General features: G+C 38.5%; 1 protein-coding gene across 1 annotated transcript in view; it reads left to right on the top strand.

Annotated features, from left to right (window-relative positions):
* Positions 1 to 14223, top strand: part of VAV3 (vav guanine nucleotide exchange factor 3) — a 180496-nt gene that overhangs the window by 116723 nt on the left and 49550 nt on the right. Inside the window, exons 18-19 of the mRNA XM_067300822.1 lie at positions 1549 to 1571; positions 4792 to 4837. Coding sequence (XP_067156923.1) covers positions 1549 to 1571; positions 4792 to 4837 — 69 coding nt within the window. The remainder of the gene's footprint in view (positions 1 to 1548; positions 1572 to 4791; positions 4838 to 14223) is intronic.

Raw genomic sequence — 14223 nt, forward strand, 5'->3', positions numbered from 1 at the left:
TCCATTTAAAAAAAAAAAGAAAAACCTTAAGTCTGGATGTGAGATGTTGCAAACCCCCTCAGCCCTTGTACTTATCCAAATGACCTTTCCTCAGTTTTAAGTCATTTATAATGCTGAGGTGAAAGATTCAAAAAAGACAAATTTGCGCACAAGTTGAAAACTCGGCAAAAGCTGCAAAAGCTGTATGAAATTAAGCTGCAAAAGCTGTATCAAACTGTGAAGGTAAATACCAAAATTATATTGAATTTTAGCAGTACTTATGCAACTAATTCCCTTAGGCTCCTTAGAAAACCTCAGTAGCCTACCTGCACCTCTTCCTTTGGGGTTGGCTGATGCCTGCCCCCCCCCCCCATTTGCTTAGTGTACAAATGCAAATTAATACTTCTGGACAGGTGGTAACCATGAAAGTGTTTTCCGAGGGTGACGAGAAGGTGCACCTTTGGCATGCTGTATGGGAGAGCAAACCTGCAGCCCTGTCAGGGGTAAATAGCGCGCGCCTCCCCTGCCTGGCTCCAGGTGCTCAGCGGCTGTGCTTAGTCTCGGCATGCCCTCTTATCTGCACATGAAATATTAGTAAGCCAAAGATTTTTTTTCCCACACTTTGCTGTTTCATGTAATTTTTTTAGCAGAACAAAGTTTATTTGCATTTGAAGCTCTTTACTTGGTTTATTGTGAATATGGCTGTTTACTTTACAAGATATTACAGTAAAGTTTTAAAGCGTGGCAATAGACTGGGCATATGCAGTATGCGCTTTGGTTTAACAGCATGTGCTGGCCCAGAGACATGCAGAGGTAAATACAGCTGTGTATATTTTGATAAGGCACTGCAACAAAATCTAGAGTACGCTGAAGTATTTGTGTTATCAGATTAGATGCTCAAAGAAAAGATGCAAAAACCCCACTTTTTTGTGTGGTCGTGCGTGTGTGCAAAAATACTGTCTTAATGCAGTCCTGGTCACCCACAGGATTTTTTTTTGTTTATCTTATTTTTAAATAGTACAAAAATTTCAAAGCAAAAAGGTAAATAAAATCTGTCTGGCTTCAGATTCCATTGCATACTAATGAAATGATAAATTGAAGTTAAGTACATGAAATACAAGAAGTTTTGAAGATAAAGGTATGTGTTTTATCTCGAAACACCTCGGAATGCCCTGAAAAGACGGGGACAAAACGAGTGCAAGCTTGAGTTGCAGTAAAGAACCTTAACTGTCAAACTCCCAACAAGTCAGTATTTATACAGTGCTTTTGAAATGTTATAAAAGTTTATGAAGTTTTAGTTGATCTACTTGCCATGCAGCTGTTGGAAAGTTTAGTGTAACTCAGAGGCAGGAGCCATTTATTGCTGTGGTTGAGCATTAACTGCGCGGAGCCAATAGGCGCAGAGCGCACCGCGGGCAGAGCAGCCGCCGTCGGGGCACGTTACAGGTATCAGGTAGCTGAAGGCAGCAGGAGGGGTTTTTGTAACGCAGCACAGCACAGACTGAGATTAGTGTGTAAAAAGCATAAACTTACAGTCATCAATAATGCCGATTTTTACTTATGTTTCAGAACACGGGAACCTGAAATACGAGGTAAGGATTCATTTCCCTTTTCCTGTGGTATTTGCTTTGCTGGTGACACAAGAGTTCCTTATTTACTTTGTGCACGTGCCATTGGAGCCGATATGTTTTTCTTCTGCATTGAATAACGTATTTCTTCAGCATGGTGAAAGATAGAAGTTGTCTAAGAAAGAGTGTACTTATAATGAACTATAAATGTATTGCTTTCAAGGTGCAAGACTAATTTCAGTTGATACGACTTAGTGCTTAGAGCATTGGTAGAAGTGGAGAAGCTTTTTTTTTTTTTTTTTTTAAAGTTACAGAAGGAAAAAAAAAAAGTGACTTCAACTTCTGTCTAGCTCTTCAGTGCTCCTAGGCCAAATGTAGCAATAGAGTTAAAACTATCTTTTCATTAACATTAGGAAATTGTGCTGCAGTAATGTACTAGTGTACAAATTTATGCAGTTCTGCAGACTTCTGAATGATGAAAAACGTGTGATGGGATTTATGCCTTTTTATTTAAACAGAATTTTATCACAACATTATTTAGTGGTTATGGAGTTTATTTAGTCTTGACAGAATGATAAAATGGACAGAGTACAGAGAAACTAGTGACATACTTATGGTGTACCATGACTTAAATCCAAGAACATTGGAAGTTGCACTGGATTAACCTCTCTCCTGTTACTGGTGCCTTTCCGCTGCCATGCAGAAGGACGCAACTTTTTGTTTTTGTCTACCAATTTTAATGAAAGAAAGGCAGCACTTTAAACATAGGGTGTAATAGTTTCTAGCATCTTTTTAGATCAGAAGTTTATGGAAATTTAACTGTTTATGCTATGGTTATGAACAACATATGAACGTATATGTTACTTCTCCACATTGCAAAGTGTTTGTTTTTGTTGCTATCACTAAAATTGGTAAAGAAATTGAGAGAAAATGATTACTGACATAACTGGCGCAGTGGGGGATTGATGCTTACAGCTGTCGTTGCAAAAAGCAAGGCAGATGACTCCAGCGGTATTCACCGTTTTGGCTGCGTTATGGCTTTTGAGCGCTCGCTGGGGGCCGAGCCGGCAGCGTTGCTGGCGTGGGCAAGCCTCGGCGGGCCGGCGTCGGCCCCCGGCGCGCCGAGCGGCAGCTCTCCGCATGCCGGTGCTCGTGCCGCGGAGCCGGGCTGCGCGGCGGCACGGGCGAGCGTGCCCTGCGCTGAGCCGCGCTGAGCCGCGCTGGGGGTCCGGCGCCGCGAGCCCCCTCGGCAGGGCTCCCGGGGCTCGCCTGCCCCAGGCCCCGCAGCCGCGCGCGTGCCTGCCGAAGCTACCGCCGTGCGCTGTCCCACGGTTTCCTGTCGCTGCCTGAAAATACCTGCTAAGCAAGAATATGCCTTATACGTGAAAACTGCAGCACGGTCCGTTTGCTTAGCAGTCTCGTGATCCTGCAGTTGACATGCAGTAGTGGGGAAGCCGTAAACAGATTGCCTACGGTATGCTATGGGCAAGGTTGCCAGGCTGCAGAAAGCTAACTAGCAGGAACATATGTGGCTAGACGAGGAAAATATTTATCCTAATTATGTCTAATCCCTCCTGTTCCTAGGCGTCCACCCCCTAGTTTGATTATTGAATATCTTCATGGGAAAAAGTAGTTGTATGGCTATTGATTTGAGATAAAATGCTAGGACTACTATAATTTTTAACAAAACTTAAAAAAAAAAAAAAAAAAGCCACTGTTGTGACCATCCAAAAGTGCTTGCTTTAATTCTTTTTGTGCAGAGGGAAACTTGGGCATAAATGAGCATGTCATGTAGGAAAAAGTGGATTTATATTTCATACCAGTAATGTGATAAAATCTGCTGGTATTGTGTTTTTTTTTTTTAAGGGCATTGAACATGTTTTTATACAATTCAAGAATTTTTTTCTTAGAATAATTTCCCATCCCATCCTGTAATATATGTAATTTTTGTTACCACACAGACACTATATTTTTTTCAGTTAAATTAAGATTTCCTGTATCTGTTTGTACTTGCTTTCTCCCACTTCTGGCCCATTTCCCCCCCTCATGCAAATATGCAGTTACTCACCATTCTGTGTCAATCCTTATGAACCAATACAACCTCCATTTAGAAAGAAAAAAAAGATACAACTGAGCCTTTTCTTCTTATTCCATATTACCTTCATTTCTTGTAGCAGTTTAAAATCTTCTTTCCACTGCAGCTGAAACAAAACTTATGTCCTTTCTTTAGTTAGTAATGTGGGGTATAGAAAGAATATGTCCAAAGATTCAAGGGTTTGAAAGCCGTTTTTAAACAAAGCTTTTTTTTTTTTGCCAGCGTGCTACAGGGCTTAGTGATTTGGTTGTGCCTCAGGTTACTGCTTTCTGGCTTGCCTTTGTGTGTGTCCTGCATCAGCTTCTATCAGAGCAACCAAATTGTTGCCTTTGTTGTGCAACGTGCTTTGCTCGGCTTGCTTTGCTTAATCAAAAAGAAAAAAAGAAAAAAGCATGAACCTTCATGCAAACTACCAGGTAAAACAGGCTTGCAAAAGCAGATGACTACTTTACCGATATGCTGTACTTCACATATAAGTTTTCAGGGATCCGTATCATTGCCTAGGAATATGAAATATGTAAAAACCAACATTTATAAACAGTATGTCTCAGTCCTGTCAGTGTTTCTGATTTTACGCAGCTCTGGTTCATCCAAATTTTGAAAAGAAAGAGGGAGGGGCATTACTAAATATATTTAAGAATTTACTGAGAAAATGAGGTAATTAAGAATTGCCTAAGAAATTCTAACTAGTGTAAGTGTGAAGCAGTAACATGGAAAGTTCCTACCCTATTAAAGCAACACTATGCACAAACGCTACTTTTGTGGTTCTGGATGTTAACCGAGGCAGATGATGCCAAACTGCATATCTTTCACTATCAAAGAGAATATGTCTATTAACATCATACTCATAAATGATAAAAATCTTTTGTTTGGTGTCAAAAGATGCTGGATGTATGAAGAAACCTTCTACAGACTAAGAATGAACAAATCTTTTGAGTCTAGTGTCAGAAAAGTTGATATATGAATAAACTTTTTGCAGTATTAAGAATAATTTTCAAAGTATGATCTTTCTACTAGATAAAGATATTTGTAGGGGGGAAATAACTTAAGAAAACTAGTTTTGTCTAGTAGGTTGTGGGAATGAGAGTGCAGTACACCTAAATGAAAACAAGTTTATTCACACCCTTGATTTGTGTTTTTGCTGTGCAGAAACGAACAAATGGAATTAGAAGAAACTCTAGACACGTGGACCCAGGTTTGTATCTTGACTTTTTAACAGTTATACATTGGATAAAAAGGGAGAGCAAGCCATGACTCGCTTCATCAAGTTGTGTTATGATCACCATTGCAGTGTATGCAGTGCTGCGACCTTTATTGCTGACATCTTGAAGGTCTAAAGCAATTACTTTGTGATTTCAAAGATAAGGTCCAGGGACTGAACTCTATTTTTTCCTTGTTTTTTTAAGCAGTTTCAGTTGTATCTGTACAATGAAATGCCTCCGGGCTTTTGGTTAAGAGGTCCCCACCCTACTGTACTCTGCAGTTTTTAAAAGAAATAACTAAGTGCAGGAAAGCAGCCAGTTACTTACAAAGCTTAGGTTCTCATCCTGCACGGTTGTGGGTATTCTCAAAGTTTGTCTACGGTGGGAGTTAGAGGTGCTCAGTGCCTAACCATACTGGATGTGAGCTGCCCTTCTAAAAGAGAATTGCAGTTTTATGTAGAATTTCAATGTAATTTTATTTTTCATGTTTATAGTGGGTATTTTTGTTGAATCATGGCAGCAGCCCTTAAGAAAATTAAGTGCTTGCTTATAGACTGTGTACTCAAGTGGGTGAACATTTTCCCTGGAGACCCATTACGTGTCTGAATAAAATACTCAATGGTTTTCGGTATGACTGTGTGATATTTTTGGTGTCACTTTTTTACAGTAATTACGTTTTTGTCCTTTATATGCTTCTTGCATAGTTTAATTACTGGAGATTTGTTATGCAGATATTATTTGGAATAAAACTAAGCTGTGGATTATTAAATATTGCTAGATGTGGACGCCTGAGAATAGTTGGAGTCAAACACTGAACAGGATAGCAACTTTATACCGCATTATAGCCTGGCAGAACTGAACACTTTTTGAAACTAAGAATGCTGGTTGTGCCACTAGCATTACAGCTGCCTTGGCTCTGAAACTGTAGGTGTTGTAACTAGCAGAAGCAGACCACACCTTTCTTACTCACCTGCCTTTGACATGTTTTGGAACATGTATCGTCACTTTGTTCCCTCTAGCAAAAAAATTGCTTCACGGTTCTCCTGAATTGTGTCTCTGCATGTTGTTGTTGTGCTCCCTTCCCTGCCTCTGGACAGGGGAGAAGCTGAAGTCTCATTTAAGAGGGGAACCCCATCCCCCAGGACCCTATAATGCTAAAAATAATATAATCAAGGGGGGAAACATCAAGAGTATCAATGAAATTCATAAGAAGACACTCTAAATGAGACTATTTCAGTACTTCCATTCTGTGGTATATGCTGCTGTGAACTATAACATATACTGGTAGGATAGTCCTTATAGGTCCAAATTTTTAAACATTGCTGTCCATATTAGGCCTCTAAAAGCTTAAGTAATTTAGCTTTGAGAAGTTTTCAAATATGCGGACAATTTTAGTTGTCATTGAAGTCTGATAGTCTTCAGTGAAAACTAATTAGAAAAGTATCCTTGTGTATAAAGATCATTTAAGTGCATGTAAATACCATTGAAGTCCCTGGAGTCATGGACTTAAATAGATGTTTAAGAACTTTATGAAACAACTCTATAAATTATGGCTTTGCTTCCCCCCCTTTTACTTAGATAGAATGGTATTCTGTGGTACTCTATGTTGTTGGAGTAATTTTATAGAATGAAGTTCTTTGCCCTCATATTTTTGAAAGCCAATAGAAATTCAGACCACCTGAAAGTCCTACCAGTTTGTGCATATTTGTTTTGGTCCCTTTATTAGGGGATATTGTTGCAGAAGACCGTCTTACGGAATTGCTTCTGACATCACCTGTTTGTAATAAGAAAAAAAAAAAACCCAAACCCAGAGATACACATACTAATAGTGCTCTATATATATAATTAGGCAGTTTTCAAAAGAAGCGAGCTTTCTCTTGCTTGCCTTTCATCAGCATATGCATTCTGACTTCTGCAGTAGCTTAGTGGAGATAACATTTTGAGACATGAATGTCTGTGGGTAAACACATGGCGTCTTCTTTGCACGTTCTAAATAATACTGCTCATCAGTTTGCATATTGCCTTGAGAGACAGAAGATGCTATCCAGAGAGCAACACTTATAAGAGACGGGTCAGTTATTTCAGGCATACGTTACCACATTGATCCTAAGATCTTTTCAAGAACACTGGCATATAAATCTCTAGAAGTCCTAGCACGACAGTAATATTTTTGCTGAAAGTGGTAGTTAAGGTCAGAGATACCAATTAGGCTTTAATATGCAAGCTTTAGAAAAATGCTTGCTGCCCAGACGAGCTCATATCTAAGAGGTCTGATGTGTGATTGCTCCCCATATTGCATATTATGATACTGAAGTACAGATACTAATTTAGGAAAGCAGACATTTGCTGTGAATCAGTAGCATGCACCTGCAGTGTCTGAGTACTGGAGTGTGTTATCAGCAGTAAATACAATTACTGTGGGCTATGAGTGCTTTTTGCATAACCTTTTCAGTATCATGTTTCTGTCTTGTGTCTTTCTGTTTTCTGTCTTTGGCTGTTTTAGCAATGACTGATGAATGTAGGAGGCACAACCTAATGAAGTTCACGAGTTGTGCTTCTCTTCTTGTGCTTGTTAGATCCAAATTCAACTTCTGGTGACTCAGCTTAGCCCTGAATGAAGAAACATTTAACTCAAGCTTAAATTTGAGGAGAGGGACTGTGAATACAAAGATGGTCTAAAAGAAACAGTTGTTAGTGTGAGGTTAAAGTATCTTTCTTTTGCTGGTGGAGCTCTTTGCTAGAGGAACATATATGGCTGAAGTACCCAAAAAGCAAAAAAATAATTGTTCATAGCTGTTTCATCTGTTTTTCTTTGAAGTTTGGTTAGCAGTAACAGTTTCCTCCCTGAGATTTGCTTTTCCTCTTCCTGCTGAATAAGAAGGTAAAGGCAGAAGGAAAAGATGATAATAGATGAGGAAGGGGAGAGACTCATGGGAAGTGAGTGTCATGAGAAAAGAAATATAGCCAGAGCTGTGCGAATGAGCAAAAGAAAATACGGTTTTCTGTATTTCTTTTCAGTATGTTTTCGCTGTGACTTCACCATGGGGTTCAGTTGTAGATGGCCTTCTGAATTGGTCCATCTACTGTTTTGGGGGAAAGGTTTTGGATAACCCTTCTTTGGATTAGGCAGCAAATAATAAAAGCCATTGATAGAATGAACCTGTAAGGGCATCTGCACCTCTAAAGCTAGAAAAAGTTGGGTCTAAAGTTTACTTTTTATTGTAGAGGAAATGATTAGGTTGGTGTGAGGTTTTGCCTAGAATGAGCGTATAGAGTGATAATTATTTAACAGTTTTTTTCCAGTGTGGGGGATCTCATGAAAGTTTATGTAGGTGTTTAATTTTAAGCATGTGATTTGCCCTATTGACTTAGCTGACAAATGGACTATTTATATGCCTAAAAGTAAGCATAAACTTAGATTTGCATGTTCTTTTTCTTTTCTCTACTTTAGGAATCATTTTGTATATATTTTAATGAGACTAAAAAAACCCCCTCCTTTCGTTCCTCCTTTCGTTCCTCCTTTCGTTCCTCCTTTCGTTCCTCCTTTCGTTCCTCCTTTCGTTCCTCCAAATAACACACTGTTTGCTCTATGTTTCTTTTTAAGGGTATAAAGAGAGTCTAAATGTAATAGTTTCATAATTTAGTATTTTTTCAAACTAGTTTTATCCTAAACACTTGTGCTAATATAAATATTGGAACTTTAATCTCTAAAACTGTGAAAGCATATTTCATATCAGAAGGATAAGCTTAGTAAAAATAGACCACTAGAAGCCTTGTACTGAGGATTCATTGCAGACAAACTCAAAATCTGATCTGTGAAAGAGTGTTACTGAACATGTTCTGATGTAAACAGTTGATTTCTTTGCAAACATGGATTAAATCTTAGAAAAGCTTAGTTTTGAGTTAAGGGACAGAACCAAGATGTCTTCCTCTTAAAGAAACTAATTTTTTTACCGAGCTTTCTTTTGGTTTTACAATTACTGTGTGCAATGACTTGTATGCTGCTCTTTGGCAAAGGTGTTTCTCAGTCTTGAGAGTTTGAAGTTCAAATGTTAATTTTAAAAAATGTTTAATTATGTTTCTGGTAGGTGTCTGGTCCATACATGTTTTGTGAAGCAATACTTTAATATTGATTTTACACGGATTATAAAGAAAAGGATCTGAAGGGAATAACTGGGTTATGGCCTGAAGTATATACATTAAAAAATCTGCACACTGAGTAGTACAGCATTGGGGATATGTTTATTTAATTAGACATGGTGGGAAATGAGCTACCATGTGCTGCTTATTCTGTTGAAATTGGATTGTGAAATCTTGTAACTAGGTTGTGTCGTTGTTACACAGGTTTGAATGTTTAGTGAAACAATATAAAGATACGTGTGTTGTGGTAATGATTGTGTCTAGTCTTCATAGTAAAAATTAGGAAATATTGTAATATTGGCAGTTTAAATTATGAATTCCCTTTCCATTTGAGACTGAGGAATATTAGAGTACTTGAGTTACATTTCAACAAATTCTGGCACAGTGTGTTCTGTGATGGGCAAGTCTACCTCTGATTTCAGTTTCAGCGCTGCTCCAAGCACCTGTCCAGCCCAAAGCAAAATCTGGCCCAAATTCAAATGCTGGGATATCCCAGCCTACAATTAATTCTGTGCCAAGCATGTAGCTGTTATGTATAAAACTACCATCTATTTAACTGAAAATTCAAAGCATGTCTCTGATTTTCTTGTCTCATGAATTACCCAGCCAAGTCTTTGATAGTCTTGGTTAACTGTTGCCTTTCCTCATTCTGCCCAAGGACATAGAGAATAACCTATTTCATGGACAAGAAGAGACGATTTTCTGCAACATGAAGACCAGCGCTGGAAAATTAGTCTTCAAATTTTTTTCCTCCATTTCAGCAACAGGGGCAGTTCCCTGTGATCCTAGCTGGATCTCTCGTGACCCTTTACTAACTTACTGTCAATATCGTTGTTGAGAAGAGTGATTCATCTTCTGTTTTTAAGTCACAGACTAAGTCGACTAAAACTAAAATTCCAGGATTAAACACTCAGTATTTAGTTTCTCAGGAGCAAAGTAAGGAGCTGACCAAACTGACTAATACTGTCTCCTAATTATGAATATCTTCATCAGGATGGATTACCAAAATAGCATTTTTCTTTCTTCAGTAAAGAAGTTGCTGTATATACATTCAATAAATACATTCATAGGTGTGTTTCTGAGACACTCAGTAGTGTTGCTTAACTTTTTTTTTTTTTTTTTTCCTGCCAGTAAAACATGGGAATGAATAGCAATCCCCTTGTGATAGTTCTGGTCTTTCCTTTCAGAGTGAATAGAGCAAACCATTATGGGCCATTTGTTTCTGCATCTTCCCTCAGGACCTCACTCAGAGTCCCACAAGGCTTATTTCTTTCTCTATTAAATATCTGTGGAGAGGTTTTGGGAGGGTCAACGTGACAGCATGGACCGAAGTGCTAAAGTATACATAAGACATTATTTCTTGGCTTTATATGTTGTTTACGTTGACCATAATTATGAATTTTAGTGGCCATTCAAAATAAATGTGTAGATGAAGGAGCAGCTGGCTGAAAAATGAACTCGGGGAAAGCCTGAAGGAATCCTGGAGGAAAGAGAAATGTTTCACAAAGCTTCCTCTAGTGAAAGAATTTGTTGTTGACAAGTTTGAGGTCTTTCTTGCTGCTTACCAGTATGAGATAAGCTAATAAGAATCATAGCTGTAAGACATCCATTGCATACTATAAGTGACCAGTAGTCTCAGAGACTGCTGCATGCAGACTAGTCAGAATGATCTGCTTGTTTGTCCTTTTGATTTAGTTTCTGTACTTCCTTATAGATAAAAATGCAGCCACATGCAAGAAAAAATGTCACCTGGCTTAAAAAAAAAAAAAAAAGAGAGAGAGAGAGAGAAATTGCTATTGTAGAGACTTGAAGATGCTCAAACTTTTAATTCTCTTGGAAGTAAAGTGTGCCTAATTACATACACTTTGTTATGATTGTTAGTTGTTTTGAATATTTACCCTAGAGATAATTTTGTAATATTTGTGGAGCTTTAGCTTTGCTAAGTTGCTAAAGGCTTCCCTAAAATACTACGCTGTAATGTATTAAGCTATAAAAACTAAACCAACTTTGATTATACATGTATAAGACATATGCTTAACTTTTATGGGGGGAGTTTATTAGGTTTTGGTTGCTTTTTTTCCTTCCATATGCAGCATCTAAACATTTTTTCCAAGGTGAGTGTAAAATATGCAGTGCAGGTCTCTAAGGATCTGTGTGACCCAGACGAATCATAGGTAAGAACTGGTTTAACAGGGCAGCTAGAAATCCTCTTGCTGCCTGAGGAGGACTCCTTGGCAGGCTAAAGGGAAGGCTGCTGCTGGCGTGCTATGTTTTTTGGAATGTCCTGCAACCTTTCAGGGACTTGGATTGCAGACATAACTCAACCAATGCTTAGTTTCGACTGCCATGTTCTGCCGTGTGTGGCATCCCGCGGCTGGGGCAGAGCGGGGCTTCGGGCCCAGCTCCAGTGAATTTCATTGCAGGCACCAGATTGCTAGCAGCAGTGAGGGGACAGCCCTCTCCGGGTGGACCTTAGTGACAGTGAATTCAGAGGTACACTGGACGGTGTGACTTAATTTGTGAGGTCGAATTAATTTCTCATCTCATGTACATATTAAAAGTACCTACTACATTTAGTATCTTAGCCCGTTTGCCACAGCACGAATACTGTGTGTCGAGTTATTGTTGCTTCCCAAAGTAATGTATTCATCTGTGTTGTGATACAAGAAAGGACATGTCTCATGTTTTGCACCAAGAAATTTTCCACTAATGCATTTCTGGAAGGCAAAGCTGAATTTTGTCTTCCAATGAAGCATTTCAAATGCAGTTTAATGATTTTTATTTGGGTTGTTGCATTTTAAATTAAAATGATTTTTACATTCCTGTTGGGGTGAGGTATTTTGAAAGGTGCCTGTCCCTTTGGTATCTCAGCAGTGAGCTTGCATTCAGAGAAGAACATAGCCTTTAGCCTTTTCTTTTAATTAAACATCAGAAGACCCAGATGCCAAAGGGTGAAACATATTTATTTTGTCAAACTCTTTCATCCTTGTCTGGTTGTATTGCAAGATAAGTTTTTAGCTGGGTAATTTAAGCTCTTTTGTCTTATTGGATGGGTTTTTGGGACTGCCTCTAGATTTTGAACAACAAACAGATTTTATTTTCTTCTTAGAGAAACATGATGTTTAAAAATGATCACACACTGAGCATGTATTAAGGTGAGGTAGGTTAAGAATCCTACAACAACTTTCTCTTTTGTACATGAAAACACTATCAGCACAGACTGTTCTGAGCAAAATGTCAGTATGTATAGATAACTAGGAGGGAGTTGGCAGGTGGAAAAGGAGGAAAACATTAAGGTGGAAGTGGAAAAAATGGGCATACAAGAGTGATCATTCAAAACAGTATCAGTTTTGGTTTTGATTTTTCACACACACAAAAAAGGAATAATGCAGCACTATTTAATTAAAAAAAAAAAAGGCACGAGTAGAAATTATATGACCCAAGGTTGCCTTTAGTTACCATAGCAAGTAGAAGGGAATTACATAATATTTTGCTAATGTTTATTGGGACTTGTAAATCTCCTATTCATCTTCAAGGGGAGTATTGCATTTACCCATCTATTTCCATATCTGATTTTAATCTTCGGGGTACTGTCATTCTCAGAAGGCAAAACAAAGATAATAAGGCAATGAATGATTAAAAATAGTCAAAAGTTACTGAATTTTAACAGTACTCTAAAGCATATGGTTTCTTTTTTTGTGGCTCACTCATTTAACTAAATCAGTATTTGATCACTACTTCAAAGTAATTCTCACACAAAGAATTTAGGAAAGATAGTAAAACTAAAAGCAACCATCCCATGGGAGAGAAAAACCCTCTGAAAATTCACAGAAGAGAAGCTCACAGACCTGCCTCTGCTGTCTGCCCGAGGAAGGCTTTCCAGCGTGGTAGAAGGGGCCAGAGGCAAGCTCCTGAGAAACTGATGCTGCTTTTCAGGAGAGATTTTATCTGCTCTCCTCTCTGAGGTGCCATGAGGAGGAACGATGGGCTGAGCTGGGTGGCAGGCCTGGCTGACCCCGCGTTGGCATCGGAGTCCTGTCCTCAGCCCATTAGTGGATGCTTAAGGACAGAACAGGGAGTGAGCTGTTGTGGTACTTCCCCCGGTAGGTTGTATTTTTGTGTTTCTTAGCTCTTAATTTTTCTTCCATGGAATTTTCTAACTGCTTTTTGAGCCAGTCTAAAATTTTGGCATCCACGACATCCTCTAACTGTTGCTTTCACAATTAGTTGTGTGAATAAAGTACTTCTTTTTTAAACCTGTTGCCTGTTACTTTGATGCCTCCTGTTTCTTGAATCAAGAAGATGAATAATAAATGAAGAAATAATAACTTTTCCTCTGTTCACTGTCTCTATGCCACTCCTGAGTTTATTGATGTCTGTCATATCCCTTCTAGTCATCTCTCCTCTAGCCTGAAGAGCTGTGATTTACTAATGTTCTTCTGGTACGGAAGCTTTTCTGTACCTCTGCTCATCCTTTTTGCTTTTCTCCATGCTTCTAGATCCAAGAATGATCTTTCTGACCAAAAATGCACACAGATTTCAAGATATAGGTGCATCATTCAAGATACAGTGCAATATGAGGTTTTCTAGTTTGTTCTGTGGTCTGCTCATAGAAATTTCTAAGACTTGGTACACAACTGAATATTTTAGATTATGATTTTACTGCAAAATGTTCTTTAAAAACAGTTAACTGCAAGATCTGTTGTCTAAATAGCTATAACTGTTTTAGACTCCATCGTTGTGTGTGAATACCATATATATGACTTTGTATTAGTTAAGTTTCATCTTATATTTAGTTATGACCAAATGACCTCTACAGGTCCCTTCCTACCTAAGTTATTCCCTGATCTGTCATCCTATTATACAGGCACTTCAGTTCATGAAATCTGCCTTCAATTCTTTGCAAATCATGTTCTTTCTAAAGAAATAACTTTGCATCTTTTGCAAGCCATGTCAGTCCGCTGTTTACTCCCATTTTCAGATTGCTTATTAACTTTTTGAGCAATGAGAGTCCAAGCACAGCAGATTTCTTTGGGGGACCCTTTTGGAAACCACCTTCTAGAGGAAAAAAAGATTACTGGTCCAGCCTTTAATTCCTCTCCTTTTAGTGCATATTTATATGAGGGGGAACTTGCCTCTCATCTCATGACAACTGCAAAAGGTCTTCATGAAGATTCAAGGTAAACATACTTTGTTAAACCACGCTATTATATAATCTTTATCCTCGTGTCCAGCGACT

The sequence above is a fragment of the Apteryx mantelli genome, chromosome 8 (assembly GCF_036417845.1).
Source record: "Apteryx mantelli isolate bAptMan1 chromosome 8, bAptMan1.hap1, whole genome shotgun sequence".
Taxonomy (NCBI): domain Eukaryota; kingdom Metazoa; phylum Chordata; class Aves; order Apterygiformes; family Apterygidae; genus Apteryx; species Apteryx mantelli.